Below are 13,221 nucleotides of genomic sequence, written 5' to 3'. Positions count from 1 at the left end.
ATACACAGTTCAAACTACCATTAAAAACAGTCTAGGTGCTAGAGAGGTTAAGAGCACTGGCTGCTCTTACAGAGGGCCCAGGTTCAGAACCAAACCACAAAAAAATGGAAGCTCACAAATGTCTATGACTCTGGTTCTGGGGTATCCTGCACCCTCTTCCAGCCTTCATAGGCACTGTATGCACATGTATACATACATAGATGCAGGCAAAATACTTATACATACAAAATACAAATAAATGAAATCTTTAAAAATAAATAAAGAGGTTTAAATTAAAAGTGTTCTAAAAAATACTAAACAGAAGTTGCTTTAGGTGAAGTGGTTTTGACTAATTTTTTCTTGTTTCCTACTGGTAACTTTTATATAATAAGCATATATCATTCTTATTATTGACATTTTAATAAAAAATTATATATTAACAAAGAAAAAATACCTATATTTGTCTAGATGTATGTAATTACTTTTATCTCTAGATGTAGATATAGATTTTTATTTTGTTTGAATGTTTGAACAGAGTTGAAGTGGGTTGGGCCTGAGGTGGTAAGGTCCAGATTTGGCAATTTTTGGTCAAGCCCAGATTTGGCAATTTTTGGTCAAGTCACATGCATCATGACAGAATTCGGATGAGATCGCTTCAGCTGACTTGCTTTATTGGCCCATCTCCTCTCTACCTGTTGCCTCTGCCTCCATTACACACATGTAACGTGCACACACACACACACACACACACACACACAGCTCTTAAGATACCAACATGCAGTTCCCTAGACAAGATTCCCTCTTCCTTCTGAGCTAGTCCACTTCCTTATTCCTCTCCATTTTGCTGACAAGGCACGACTCTTACTGTGCTAAAATCACACACCAGCCCTACCACTGCATTAATGCCTCTGCTCCAACACGCAAGTCTGCTGGGAAAACATTCCAACCTTGATAGTTCCTGGGTCTCGTGTGTGTCTGCTCTCCAGTTACATTCCAAGACGACGGGTCACTGTCCAATGGGAGACCAGCTCCATCTTTGTGAGTCCTTGAAATCCCCCGTCTGACCCCTTATATAAATAATCCCATAAGCAAACTAGTAGGGGAGGGGGTTGGGGTGGAGGGGTGGAAGGTGACACCAGTGTCAGCTCCAATGTTACAGGAACTGGGAGGCCTCCTCGGAGTCCAAGCCTCCACAGAACAAAGTGGCATAAGATATTTGGTGTTGTGGACACAGGAGCAAACTTTTTAAAGAGGACACTATGTCCTTGTGGACAGTACAGCTGTCTCGGGAACCTGGTTTCCCTTCTCCAAATGCAGCCGCGCCCTTTGCTTGAGCGCTGAGCAATTGTATCCCTGAGGACTCAAATTGACCAGATGCCCAGGAAAGATATCTCCCCTCTGTTGTTGCCCTGTCTTCAATAAGCTCTAAGTTCATTGGCAAGCCCAAGTTCCGTGATGAGGGCTGTGGGGGGGACTCAGAGCCTAGTGTTGTTTTAGAGACCTGAGACATAGCAACCTCCCCAATTTGGGGCTAAATATCATTTGTGAGCAATGCAGGCCAGGGTCTCACTGCAATTAAACCCCTCCTCTTTCAGCTAGCCATCCCAGCACCACAGCTAGGTGAGTAAGAATAGCAAGGATGGGGGGATCAATGGGAAAGCATAGCCTCCATGATCCGTGATGCCTTTGACAAGGAATCTCCAATAAAGCTCAGCTAGCAGCCCCCAGGAAAGCCTCTGAGAAAATGCTGATCAGATTCAAAATTCCGGAGTCTGGACCTCCAACCAATTATTTCTGGTCCCTAAAAATTCAGATCCCATCTCCTCCACCCTTCCCCATGTAGGCCACCAGGTGGCACCAGCAACAGGGATTTCAAAACCAAAACTAAACTGAGAAGTCAGAATTTTTTTGTTTATGCAAATGGTTCATTCCCTACAACATTCCTCCGGGAATGGTCACCCACCCCTCCGCTGCCACAGTCCTTCCCTCCCCCTTCCCTCCTCCGCATGCCCACTCCTTCTTTCAACTTACAGAGCCTGCAGACTGTCAGAAGAGCTGAGGACCCAAAACAAACCGGCCTTAAGACATGTGAGTAAGGCTGATGGGCACCAAGGGAGAAGGGAGGAGTTGGACATAAGAGGCAAGCATGTTCCCACATTATTTTAAAAAGAAGAAGAAGAACAGGAACCCAGCATTCTCCTTTCTTTAGTTCCTGTCTCCAGTGCACACACATATACAGGGACACACTCCTCAGCCTTCCTCCCAAGGACCAGATTCTTCGACATGAGCTGCTGCAGCCTCTCTTTTCTTGACCCTGGGCTCATAGTAGGGTAAGGGGAGGGGAGGAAACCCTCTGAATGAGGAGAGAATCCCCTATGTGTGTTTCTCAGACTCCGTGAAGGGTTTCTCCCAAACGCCTTTGCTGAAGCATTGGGCACCTTCACGGAACAGTCTTCATCCTCTGTTAGCTGGTCCCAAGCCAGTCTTATTCCAGGAAGAAAAGAAGATGACAGAGGAGGGCAGAGGGGGCAGCTGGGTGGGGGCATGATGGGAGCATGATAACCTCTGGACTGGACACTGGCCTGGGAGAGACACCGCTGCAGCAGCTGAAAAGACTGTCAGTGCCCAGTTCCCAGCACCTCTATGTAATCTAGATAGGCAGCGTGAAGGCTGGGCATCATCCCATCTTTGCCCCACAACAGCCTAAACAACAAGGTTGCTGCACCCTTCCAGTCCCACAAATACCGCCCCCGTCTCTCTTTAACAGGCGACTCTTGGCCCTCCTTCTGGTGACCCTATTCTGCAGTGTAGAGGGCTCCATCTACATCCCTCAGAAGCTCTATGGAGAGGTGACCTCCCCTCTATATCCCAAGCCTTACCCCAATGACTTTGAGGAAACCACTGTGATCACAGTCCCTGTGGGGTACAGGGTGAAGCTTGTCTTCTGGCATTTTGATGTGGAGCCTTCTGAAGGCTGTCTGTATGACTATGTCAAGGTAGGGGTCAGGTTGGGAGGGAAGGGAGAAAAGGCTGGGCCACTGGAGAAGCTGGAAGTCTGTTCTAAATACCGTGGACAATATGCCTGCACCCCCTCATTGTGCAGCTCTGTAGAAATGCTAACCTTGAGTTCCTGGTGCCATAGATGGGTATTGATGGGTTTTGAGGCCCTCGATAAGAATCATGGGTTGCGGGGAGGAGGGCATTTGTTTTGTTTTCCAGATCTCTCTATGTATAGAAGTCAGGAGGTGGCTAGCTGTAAGACCTTAGGAAATAGCAGTGACTCAGTTTCCCTGTCTGGCTACCTACCTCATCAGGAGCATGAGGAAATGAAGCACGTGGCAGCGTGCCAATGGTCTCCAGGGAGGACAAGGATCTTGGTCCCCTCTGCTCTGTACACTTCAAAGGTTTTCTTTCTCGGCCTCATCTTTCTATGTCCAGAAAAGATAAAAGGCAGGATTCAAGCAGGGCCTGTGCACAACCACACACTGGCTTTCTCAAGCAGCAGCTCGGAGGCTCAGAAAATAACACGGAAACTGCAAATCCTCACAACAAAGAGCGTTCAACAAGGCTGCAGTGTCGGGGGCAGGGGCAGGGGCCGGGGCAGTGTTTGGTGAAGTGAGTGAGGAAGATACCTGTGGCTTCTGAGAGACTGAGGAGTCTGAGAGGAAATGTGGTCAAGATGCCAGACAAAGCTGGCCAGGGCCAAGGCTGCTGGGTACCAAGCACACGATCGTGTCAGTTGGGAGAGCGGGAGGCAGGGCTGAGTGTGGGGTTTTTTTTTTTGTTTTTTGTTTTTTTTTTTTTTTTTTTTTTTTTTTTAGACAGGGTTTCTCTGCAGTTTTTAGAGCCTGTTCTGAAACTAGCTCTTGTAGACCAGGCTGGCCTTGAACTCACAGAGATCGGCCTGTCTCTGCCTCCCGAGTGCTGGGATTAAAGGCATGCGCCACCACCGCCCGGCCTGAGTGTGGTTTTTAAGCAATGAAATGGAAAACCAACCAAAACCCTGGGCGTGGTAGCACGCTTCTGTGATCCCAGCACTGGGGAGATTTAGAATGTTTGGATCAGCCTGGGCTACATAGCAAGTTCAAGGCAAGCTACTTTCTCAAAAACACCAAGGAGGGAAAGGAAGGTGAGAAGAGATGGGGTGGAGAGGAAGAGGGGACAATGACAGAGACCAAAGATGACCAATCCATGCTTGAGAAATGAAGGAATGATCAGGGCACCTAGAGACAAGGATTCCTGGGGAAGAAGGGTACAGGAAGTGGTGGGAATGAGTGAGATTGGAGCCTTGGGGTGGGGTTGGGTGGGGTGGGGTGGGGTGGGGGGAACAGGGGAGAGAGGACCAGGCACAAAATGGCAGGTGAAGAGTCAACTGTCAGGACAGGAAGACAGAAGAATTGCAAGTCTAGGGCTGGCGAGATGGCTTGATGGGTAAAGACACCTGCCTGCAAGTTTTCTACCGTGTTCCACGTGTATGCTCCCCAATATGTCCCCAATACAGACACACACACACAGAGAGAGAGAGAGACAGAGACAGAGAGACAGAGAGAGAGAGAGAGAGAGAGAGAAATTAATAAATATCTAGGCCAGCCTAGGCTACATAGTAAGAGCCTACCTAAAAAAATAAAAATTAATGAAGGAGTGGGATAGACAAAGAAGCATCACCTGAAGGTGTCCATAACATCCAGATGTGACAGTAACATTAGATCATGATTCAATTCAGGGTAACAGAGAGGACCTTTGCTGGCCTGCCACATGGAAGTAGGCTTTTTAGCAGGGCTCCTCTCTTGTTCTTTCTCCAATAGATTTCTGCTGATAAGAAAACTCTAGGGAGGTTCTGTGGGCAGCTGGAGTCTCCCCTAGGCAACCCCCCAGGAGAGAAGGAATTCATATCTGAGGAAAACAAGATGCTCCTGACCTTTCACACAGATTTCTCCAACGAAGAGAATGGGACAATCATGTTCTACAAGGGCTTCCTGGCATATTACCAGGCTGTGGGTGAGTGGTCCCTGGGGCCAGCCCTTCTCTCTGGTCTCAGCCACAGGAGAAGGCAGAGAACAACCCTGAACCCAAAGAAGCCAGAGCCTGACTTTCCTTATTTCTCTCAGCAAGATGAGGTCTGACAGCCAGGCAGTGGTGGCACACAAATCCCAGCATTTGGGAGGCAGAGGCAGGCGGATCTCTGTGAGTTCGAGGCCAGCCTGGTCTACAATAGCTAGCTCCATTACAGCTAGGACTTTAATACAGAGAAACCCTGTCTCAAAAAAACTAAGAGAGAGAGAGAGAGAGAGAGAGAGAGAGAGAGAGAGAGAGAGAGAGAAAAAGACAGGACCTAACAATCTGGGTTCTACTGCCATCAAGCAGTTCCCAGGAAACATTAGGGAGGTGTACAGGCCAGAAATGGACTTTGTCTCCTGGCCTCTGGTACATGACTCTTTGAGAAAGAACCACCCAGAAGTCTCTGGAAAGAGGAACCCATGCCATGGCACAACAGTGGGGCATTTGACCCCAGAAGCCTCTGGGTAGGAACTTAAGCCTTCCTTCTGGAATCCCTTCCAGACCGTGATGAATGTGAACCCCAGTACAACACAGTGGAAGGGAGCTACCAGCCCCGGTGCCAACAGTTGTGTCACAACTACGTCGGAGGCTACTTCTGTTCCTGCCGTCCAGGCTATGAGCTTCAGAAAGATGGACGATCCTGTCAGGGTGAGGCAGAGTGGGCGTGAGGAAGTGGCAAGGGCTAAGCAGAGGCTTGCGGAGCCAAGCTGAGATGCCTACTGACCTGTCTGGTTCCGCTCTCACAGCTGAGTGCAGCAGTGGGCTGTACACAGAGCCCTCCGGCTATATCTCGAGCCTCGAATACCCGCAGCCCTACCCACCCGATCTGCGCTGCAACTACAGCATCCGGGTAGAGCGGGGCCTCACCCTAAACCTCAAGTTCCTGGATCCTTTTGAAATTGATGACCACCAGCAAGTGCACTGCCCCTATGACCAGCTCCAGGTACAGCCTTACACTCTCTTGCACACATCCACATGGCTTCCAGGGTCCCTGCTTGTTCAGGGGTCCACGGACTGAGTGGGACAGGATCACACATGACTGACCAGCATCACAGAGGTCTAGAGCAGTCATGGGTGCTGGGGGCGGGGCCCTTATACACCTTCAGCCGAAAACTGACACCAGGGAGGTAGGTTCCATCTCTACCACCGCCGTTGACCGTTAGGCTGATACCCAAGAGGCCATGTGTAGAAATGTACCCTCTGGAGAAAAAAAAATATCCATCCCCCCCTTCTCCTCAGATCTATGCTAATGGGAGGAACCTGGGTGAGTTCTGCGGAAATCAGAGGCCTCCAGACTTTGACACCAGGAGCAACGCCGTCGATCTGCTGTTCTTCACTGACGAGTCGGGGGACAGTCGAGGCTGGAAGCTTCACTACACCACTGAGAGTAAGAGGCTTAGGGTGGAGTGTGGTGTTCTGGTAAAACTGGTGCTTAACACGCATGAGACCTTGGGTTCAATCTCCAGGCCCCCAAAACAAAACTAAGATATCTAAGCACCATCCTTGCCTGCCAACTATGAGGGAAAGTGGGGGAGAAGGAAGGACAGACGGCTATGATGGGAACATGTCCTTTGGCCTCACCCACAGTCATCAAGTGCCCCCAACCCAAGGCCCTCGATGAGTTCACCATCATCCAGGATCCGCAGCCTCAGTACCAGTTCCGGGATTACTTCATTGTCACCTGTAAACAAGGCTACCAGCTCGTGGAGGTAAGAGGCTGGGGCTGACAGGGGAGAGCCTCCCGGTGTCTGAGAGGGAACTGAGATAGTCTGATCTGCCATACTGTAGACTCAGCTGGAGCCGTTGAGGATGGAGCTGGAGGTCTCAATCCTCCTGCTGTCTGGTCTGAGTACACAGAAAAGGGACTGGGATTCAAGGTCCATCGCGGCTACAGAGCAAGTTTCAGGGCCAACCTGGGAGACTCAATGAGACCTTGTCTCAAAGCCAAAAGTAAAAGAGAGGGCTGAGAACGGCTCAGTAGGAGATGCTTGCCTAGCAGACAGGAGGTCCAAGGTTTGATGCCCGGTATAGTCAAGAAGAGAAAAGGAATCGACATTGCCTACATATTGGAAACACTCAGAGGGATTTTAAGAAACTGATGTCTGGGTTCCCTGCTTGAGAATCTAATTCCATCAGGGCTACAGTACAGCCTGGCCACTATTGAAAACTACCCGTGGGATTTGAATATGAGCCAAGTTTAAAGACTCCTGGACCACCTTAATTACTCTCTGTAGGAATAAGAACTGAAAAGTCAGGGTGGCGTTGTCCCGACTGGTTCAACACCACACAGTGGCCGCTGTACACCAGAGACAAGACCCAACCCTCTGGGGCTCTTTGACATACATTGGCGGGTGTCTCCAGCTTTGCAGACTGACGAAGAAATGTGGTTCAGAAGACAGGGAGAAGGGGTGGTTGACTGGCTGTTGGTGATAGTCAGTCTCGCTATACAGACTAGGGTAGACTCAAACTTTTTATCCTCCTGCCTCCATTTCCTGAGACCTGAGATGACAAGTATTTGCCCTGAGACCCATTCTTGCTCTTAATAAGCTATTCATAGTCCAGTGTGGCGGCGGCAGCAGTGGCAGCGACCTGTGACATGCACTCCTGGGGGTTAGAACAGGAAAACCATGAATTGGAGGTCAGCCTAGGCTGCATAGCTAGTTCCAAGGCAGCCTAGGCTGTATAACAAGGCCCTGCCTAGAAATGTTTTTCATATTTCCCAATATTATCAAGGGAATGTCACCTTTTGATCTTGTGCCAGTTGTCCACTAACCTGCCACATCATCACACTGAACACCTAGGAAAATGGCCCTGTGGCACTAGTATTTTAGGGAAAGCCCTTGGCTTTAGGAAAACTGCAACCTAGGAGAGAGTGTGATGCAGACCTTGGCTGGGAAGGCATCTCAGGACAAGAGAGTGGGAAGTTGGGGGTCTATTCCAGAAAATAGCATTTGTTTTAATACAAAAATACAATCCTGACTTGTTTGATTTTTATTAGAACTTGGGGAGATGGGGGAATGGATCTAGCAGAAAGAGGCAAGAGTCTTAAAAGAAGACTATTGAATCTACCAGTTAGCCTTGCTCTGACTTTCTGCCTCGGAACTCGGTATCCCATCTACAGCCCTGGCCTGAGAGCACTAGCTCAGGAGGAGGGAGGAGCCACACTCTCAGCCCCTGCCGTCTAAGAGACGGACACCACATCAGTCAGCACCTCCCCTCCACTCTGTGTGCAGCATGGAAGCGGGGAGCTCTGTGCTGATGGCTGCTCTAATTTCCACTCTAACAGGGAAACCAGGTGCTGCTCTCCTTCACAGCTGTTTGCCAGGATGACGGCACGTGGCATCGTGCCATGCCCAGATGCAAGAGTAAGTCACAAGCTGGGTGTCTCTGCCCCTAGGGACCTGCCATCCTTTAGTCCTGAGACTTGATTGAGCTGGAGCTGGGCGATGGTGGCACATGCCTTTAATCCCAGCACTCAAGAGACAGACAGAGGTGGGCAGATCTCTGTGAGTTAGAGGCCAGCCTGGACTACAGAGCGAGTGCCAGGACAGGCTCCAAAGCTACAGAGAAACCTTGTCTTGGAAGAAAAAGAAAAGACTTGAACTGGGAGGGAGAAAGAACCCAGACTCTCCTCTGTAGCATCTTGGCTCTTGGCTTGTCCCTCAAGTTCACGGTCGACCTCAGAAAGTTAAGTCCTCATCTCAGGCCTGATGAGCTCTGCCAGGACTGAATTTCCCTCCATGCATTGCAAGTGTCCATCCTACTGACCACACTTCTCTGGGGCTCTCTGAGACAGCTCACACTCGTGCTGAAGTTTCCATGCAGGTGGTCTCTAGTCCCTTACAAGCCTCTGTTCTCTCTAAGTCAAGGACTGTGGGCAGCCACGAAGCCTGTCTAATGGCGACTTCAGCTACATCACCACAAAAGGTGTGAACACCTATGAAGCCCGTGTCCAATATTCCTGTCATGAACCATATTACAAGATGAAGACCAGAGCTGGCAGTAGCGAGTCTGTGCGAGGTAGGAGCTGATTCCCACCACAGCCCTCAGTCCTTTGTGGCTGTGAGGGACATCTGAAATTTCTTCAATAGAGTCCTAGGTATTGGCAGAAGGATCCCAAATTACAATGTCAAAATGTCTAATAGGTTTGCAGAAATGGGCACCCAGACTGGTGGATCAAAGTCAAGCAAAAGACTTGACTCTCATAAGCCATCAGATCCCCCTCCCCACTGCAACCATTACCAATCCTACCACTAACAGTAACAATGCCATCATCCATCAGTAACACCACCACCATAGTTACCATCGACACACCACCAATATTACCATCATCATTATCACTTCTAACACCAACAACCGCCACCATCATACCAACACTGGCACCACCAAAACCACAGGCAACACCAACATCACCCCCCACACTATTACCACCATCGCTACCAACATCAACGATCTCCACTACATTACCACCACCACCACCATCACTATTACCAAAGCCAATATCACCATCACTGCCATGGCTATTATCATCACCACATCAACACTGCCTCCTTCATATCCATCTATTAGTAATAAAGTCATCATCACCAGCTCTACCGTTAATAATAACACTGCACCACCATGACAGCCATCACCATCACCACCATCACCCTTACAGTGAAATGCCCTCTCCACTCTCCCCCTCTCGGGCTCTTGTGTTGTGATATTTTGCATTTAGATTTACTTAATGCTTCTCAAACTCATCTATGGGTTGGTTGGTTGGTTTATTGTAGTCATAGAGATTGAACCTAGGGCATCTCTAATGCGCTCTTGCCACTAAGCAATAGACCCAGCCTGTCCTATTGGTTAATATTCTCTCTCATCTTCCCACATCCTCAGATTCACTGTGTAGCCAAGGATGGTTTTAAACACCTAATTCTCCTGTCTTTATATCCCAAGAGTTAGGATTACATGTATATATCACCATACCTAACCAAAATTTCTCTTTAAATTTAAAAGAAAAAAATCCAAGGCTGAGGATATTGCTCAGGGGTAATACACTTGCTTACCATGTGAGAGTCCCTGCATTACATCTTCAACACTAGAAGGAAGGAAAGGAGGGAGGGAGGGAGGGAGGGAGGGAGGGAGGAAGGAAGGAAGGAAGGAAGGAAGGAAGGAAGGAAGGAAGGGCTTTGGTCATTTTAAAATGAAGGTAATACATACTTGAAAGTGTCACCATGTTAAATGGGATAATACAGATAAAATACTCAGGAAAAATCATGGCAGAGTGTCAGCAGTCAGAAGACGTAGCTACTGCTGGGTGTGGTGCTGCGCTCCTGGAATGCCAGTGACTTGGTGACAGATGGATGGAGAGTTCAAAGCCAGCTTGAGCTTCATAGCAAACTCAAGACCAGCCTGTACTAAACAATGAAACCTGGGGGAAAAAGATACAGGAAGATATGGCATTATTATCTCTAATCCTGCTATCCAGATATGTCACTGGTAAGCTTTGGATGGCTTCCTTCCAGTGTGTGAGTCTACTGTTACAAATGGCCATCACCTCAAATACATTTAGTTAGGTATTCTGACTTTTTTTTACTCAATGATAAGATAAAATATGTGTGTGGAGTCTCTTAACACTTTTGTATGTCCATATAGACTTGGTGGTTCTTTTCTCCAATGCCCTATATAACACCCTCAGTGTCCAATGGCCTCTGCTGCCAGCTTTTCTGGCCTGTCACCTCCAACCTTGATTCTGACCCCTCTCATCTATAGGGATATATACCTGCACAGCACAGGGCATTTGGAAGAATGAAGAGGAAGGGGAGAAGATGCCCCGGTGTCTGCCAGGTAAATACTGGGTCACCCCAAGTGCGGTTCGCAGTGTCGTGGGGCCTTAGGAAAAGCCTGGTATAGAGAAAGGAGGTCTGTTAACAGTAGCTTCTGTCCTGCCCAATCCCACAGCCATTCAGTCCCAAAGAAACACACAGAGGTCTGTATTAATCATAAACTGTTTGGCCTAATAGCTCAAGCTTCTTATTAACTCTTACATCCTACATTAACCCATAATTCTTGTCTGTGTTAGCCACGTGGCTTGGTACCTTTTATCAGTGAGGCATTCTCATCTTGCTTCCTCTGCGTCTGGATTACAACTGTAAGCTGAGTCTTTCCTCTTCCCAGAATTCTCCTGTTCTCCTTGCCCTGCCTATACTTCCTGCCTGGCTACTGGCCAATCAGCATTTTATTAAAGCAATACAACTGACAAATCTTTACAGGGTACAAGATCATTGTCCCACAGCAGAGGTCAAGTGAGGCAATGCCTTAGCTCAAAGTGAGAATCTGGTGAGGAGGAAGGGAAAAGGAGCAAGAAGGAGGTCCCAAGAGAGAGGCACACAAAATCTAAATTAGTCCTGGCTGTCTAGTGCGCACACAGACAAGGAATCAAAGTAAAGTCAGAGAAATTCCGAGAAGGAATAAATGTGAACAGAGGTGTTAGTCAAGAATGGGCTGGCTATAAAATGGACAATGGGAACAGGAAGATCAAGGATTTTGCCTTCAGGTTTACTTAATGCTTCTCAAACTCAAAAGACTCAAGAGCAACAAAGTGAGTAGGAGGTTAAATGAACCAAAGAAGAAAGAAGGGTGTGGCCTGGGGCTGACTGGTCCTCATCCCCTGTCTCTCTGCAGTGTGTGGGAAGCCTGTCAATCCTGTGACACAGAGGCAGCGTATCATCGGAGGGCAGAAAGCCGAACCCGGCAACTTCCCCTGGCAGGCATTCACCAACATCCACGGGCGCGGGGGCGGGGCCCTGCTTGGGGACCGCTGGATCCTCACAGCAGCCCACACCATCTACCCCAAGGATCAGAACAAACAAGACAGCTCCAATAAAGATGTTTTCCTCGGTCACATAGATCTGGAAGAGATCGAAAAATTGGGACATCACCCAGTCCGTAGGGTTATCATTCATCCCGACTACCGCCAAGATGAGCCTAACAATTTTGAAGGAGACATTGCCCTGATGGAGTTGGAAAACAGGGTCACACTGGGTCCCGACCTCCTCCCTATCTGTCTCCCTGACAATGAGACCTTCTATGACAAAGGCCTCATGGGTTATGTCAGTGGCTTTGGGATAAAAGAAGACAAAATTGCTTCTGAACTCATGTTTGTCCGTCTGCCCGTAGCTGATCGTAAGGCATGCCAGAGGTGGCTCCGGACAAAAAAGAGCAATGACATATTTTCTGAAAATATGTTCTGCTCTGGGGACCCAACTATAAAGCAAGATGCCTGCCAGGGAGACAGTGGAGGTGTGTTTGCTGTCAGGGACCGTAACCGCAATATCTGGGTTGCCACAGGCATTGTGTCCTGGGGTATTGGGTGTGGTGAGGGATATGGCTTCTACACCAAGTTACTCAACTATGTTGATTGGATCAAGAAAGAAATCGGAGAGGAAGACTGAACCCAGGGTTCACTAGACCAGAATCCAGTGTGTAGTGTCTGAAAAAATTAGCTGACCAATTGTTGATAAGCACTATGATCTCTTACAAAAATAACAGGCGGTGTGTGGAATAAAATGCTTTTCTATAATCCCATCAACATTCTGTTGTTTTGTTTTGTTTTCAACAGTTTGAATGTGTAGCCCAGGATGGCCTAAAATTTACAATCCTCCTGCCTGAGGCTCAGGGTTACAGCTAACAATGTCGGGCTGGAGAGGTGGCTCCCTGGTTAAGAGTATGAAATGTTCGTACAGACAACAGAGTTTGAGCTCCATCACCCACATCACGTGGCTCACAACTGCCTCTAGCTCCAGCTAACGGGAGCCTAAGGACTTCAGCCTCTTCAGACACCTGCATATACCCGCACATAGATACATAATTAAAGTACTACTCTGTTTTTTGTCTTGACCATATTATATGAAGAAAGTCCTGGTTTGTTATTTTGCTTTTGTTTTTGTTTTGTGTGTGTGTGTGTGTGTGTGTGTGTGTGTGTGTGTGCTTGCAAATTAAAAGCTTTTTAAACACATCACTGTAGATGGAGTGGCGGGGCTGCATCCCGCCACCCGGCTAGCTTTACACCCGAAATAATTACATGGAAACTATATTCTTCTAAACACTACCTGGCCCATTAGTTTCAGCCTCTTATTGGTTAATTCTCACATCTTGCTTTAACCCATATTTAGTAATCTGTGTAGCACCACGAGGTGGTCG

At 48.2% G+C, this 13,221-nt stretch overlaps 1 protein-coding gene across 2 annotated transcripts; it reads left to right on the top strand.

The window, feature by feature from the left end:
• Positions 1 to 694: 694 nt before the first annotated feature.
• On the top strand, positions 695 to 12,610 carry C1r (complement C1r). 2 transcript variants are annotated; one of them, XM_038319774.1, is made up of 12 exons: positions 695 to 1,017; positions 2,013 to 2,067; positions 2,747 to 2,975; positions 4,785 to 4,977; positions 5,539 to 5,685; positions 5,784 to 5,980; positions 6,277 to 6,424; positions 6,625 to 6,746; positions 8,324 to 8,402; positions 8,902 to 9,057; positions 10,792 to 10,866; positions 11,704 to 12,610. In XM_038319774.1, coding segments are annotated over exons 2-12 (2,118 nt in total). In that variant the 5' UTR covers positions 695 to 1,017; positions 2,013 to 2,065; the 3' UTR covers positions 12,474 to 12,610. The 2 variants fall into 2 exon arrangements, with proteins under 2 accessions (XP_038175702.1, XP_038175701.1); XM_038319773.1 differs by lacking the exon at positions 695 to 1,017 and having other exon boundaries at positions 1,899 to 2,067.
• Positions 12,611 to 13,221: the final 611 nt, after the last annotated feature.

Source organism: Arvicola amphibius, chromosome 2 (assembly GCF_903992535.2).
Source record: "Arvicola amphibius chromosome 2, mArvAmp1.2, whole genome shotgun sequence".
In the NCBI taxonomy this organism is placed as follows: Eukaryota; Metazoa; Chordata; class Mammalia; order Rodentia; family Cricetidae; genus Arvicola; species Arvicola amphibius.
The sequence above is the reverse complement of the archived record's forward strand: the minus strand, read 5'-3'. Positions and strand labels throughout refer to the sequence as shown.

Excerpts from the sequence above, each read along its gene's own strand:
- C1r (XM_038319774.1), top strand. Across the intron at positions 2,976-4,784 it reads GTCTGTATGACTATGTCAAG|ATTTCTGCTGATAAGAAAAC; the intron begins GTAGGGGTCAGG and ends TTTCTCCAATAG. Across the intron at positions 4,978-5,538 it reads GGCATATTACCAGGCTGTGG|ACCGTGATGAATGTGAACCC; the intron begins GTGAGTGGTCCC and ends AATCCCTTCCAG.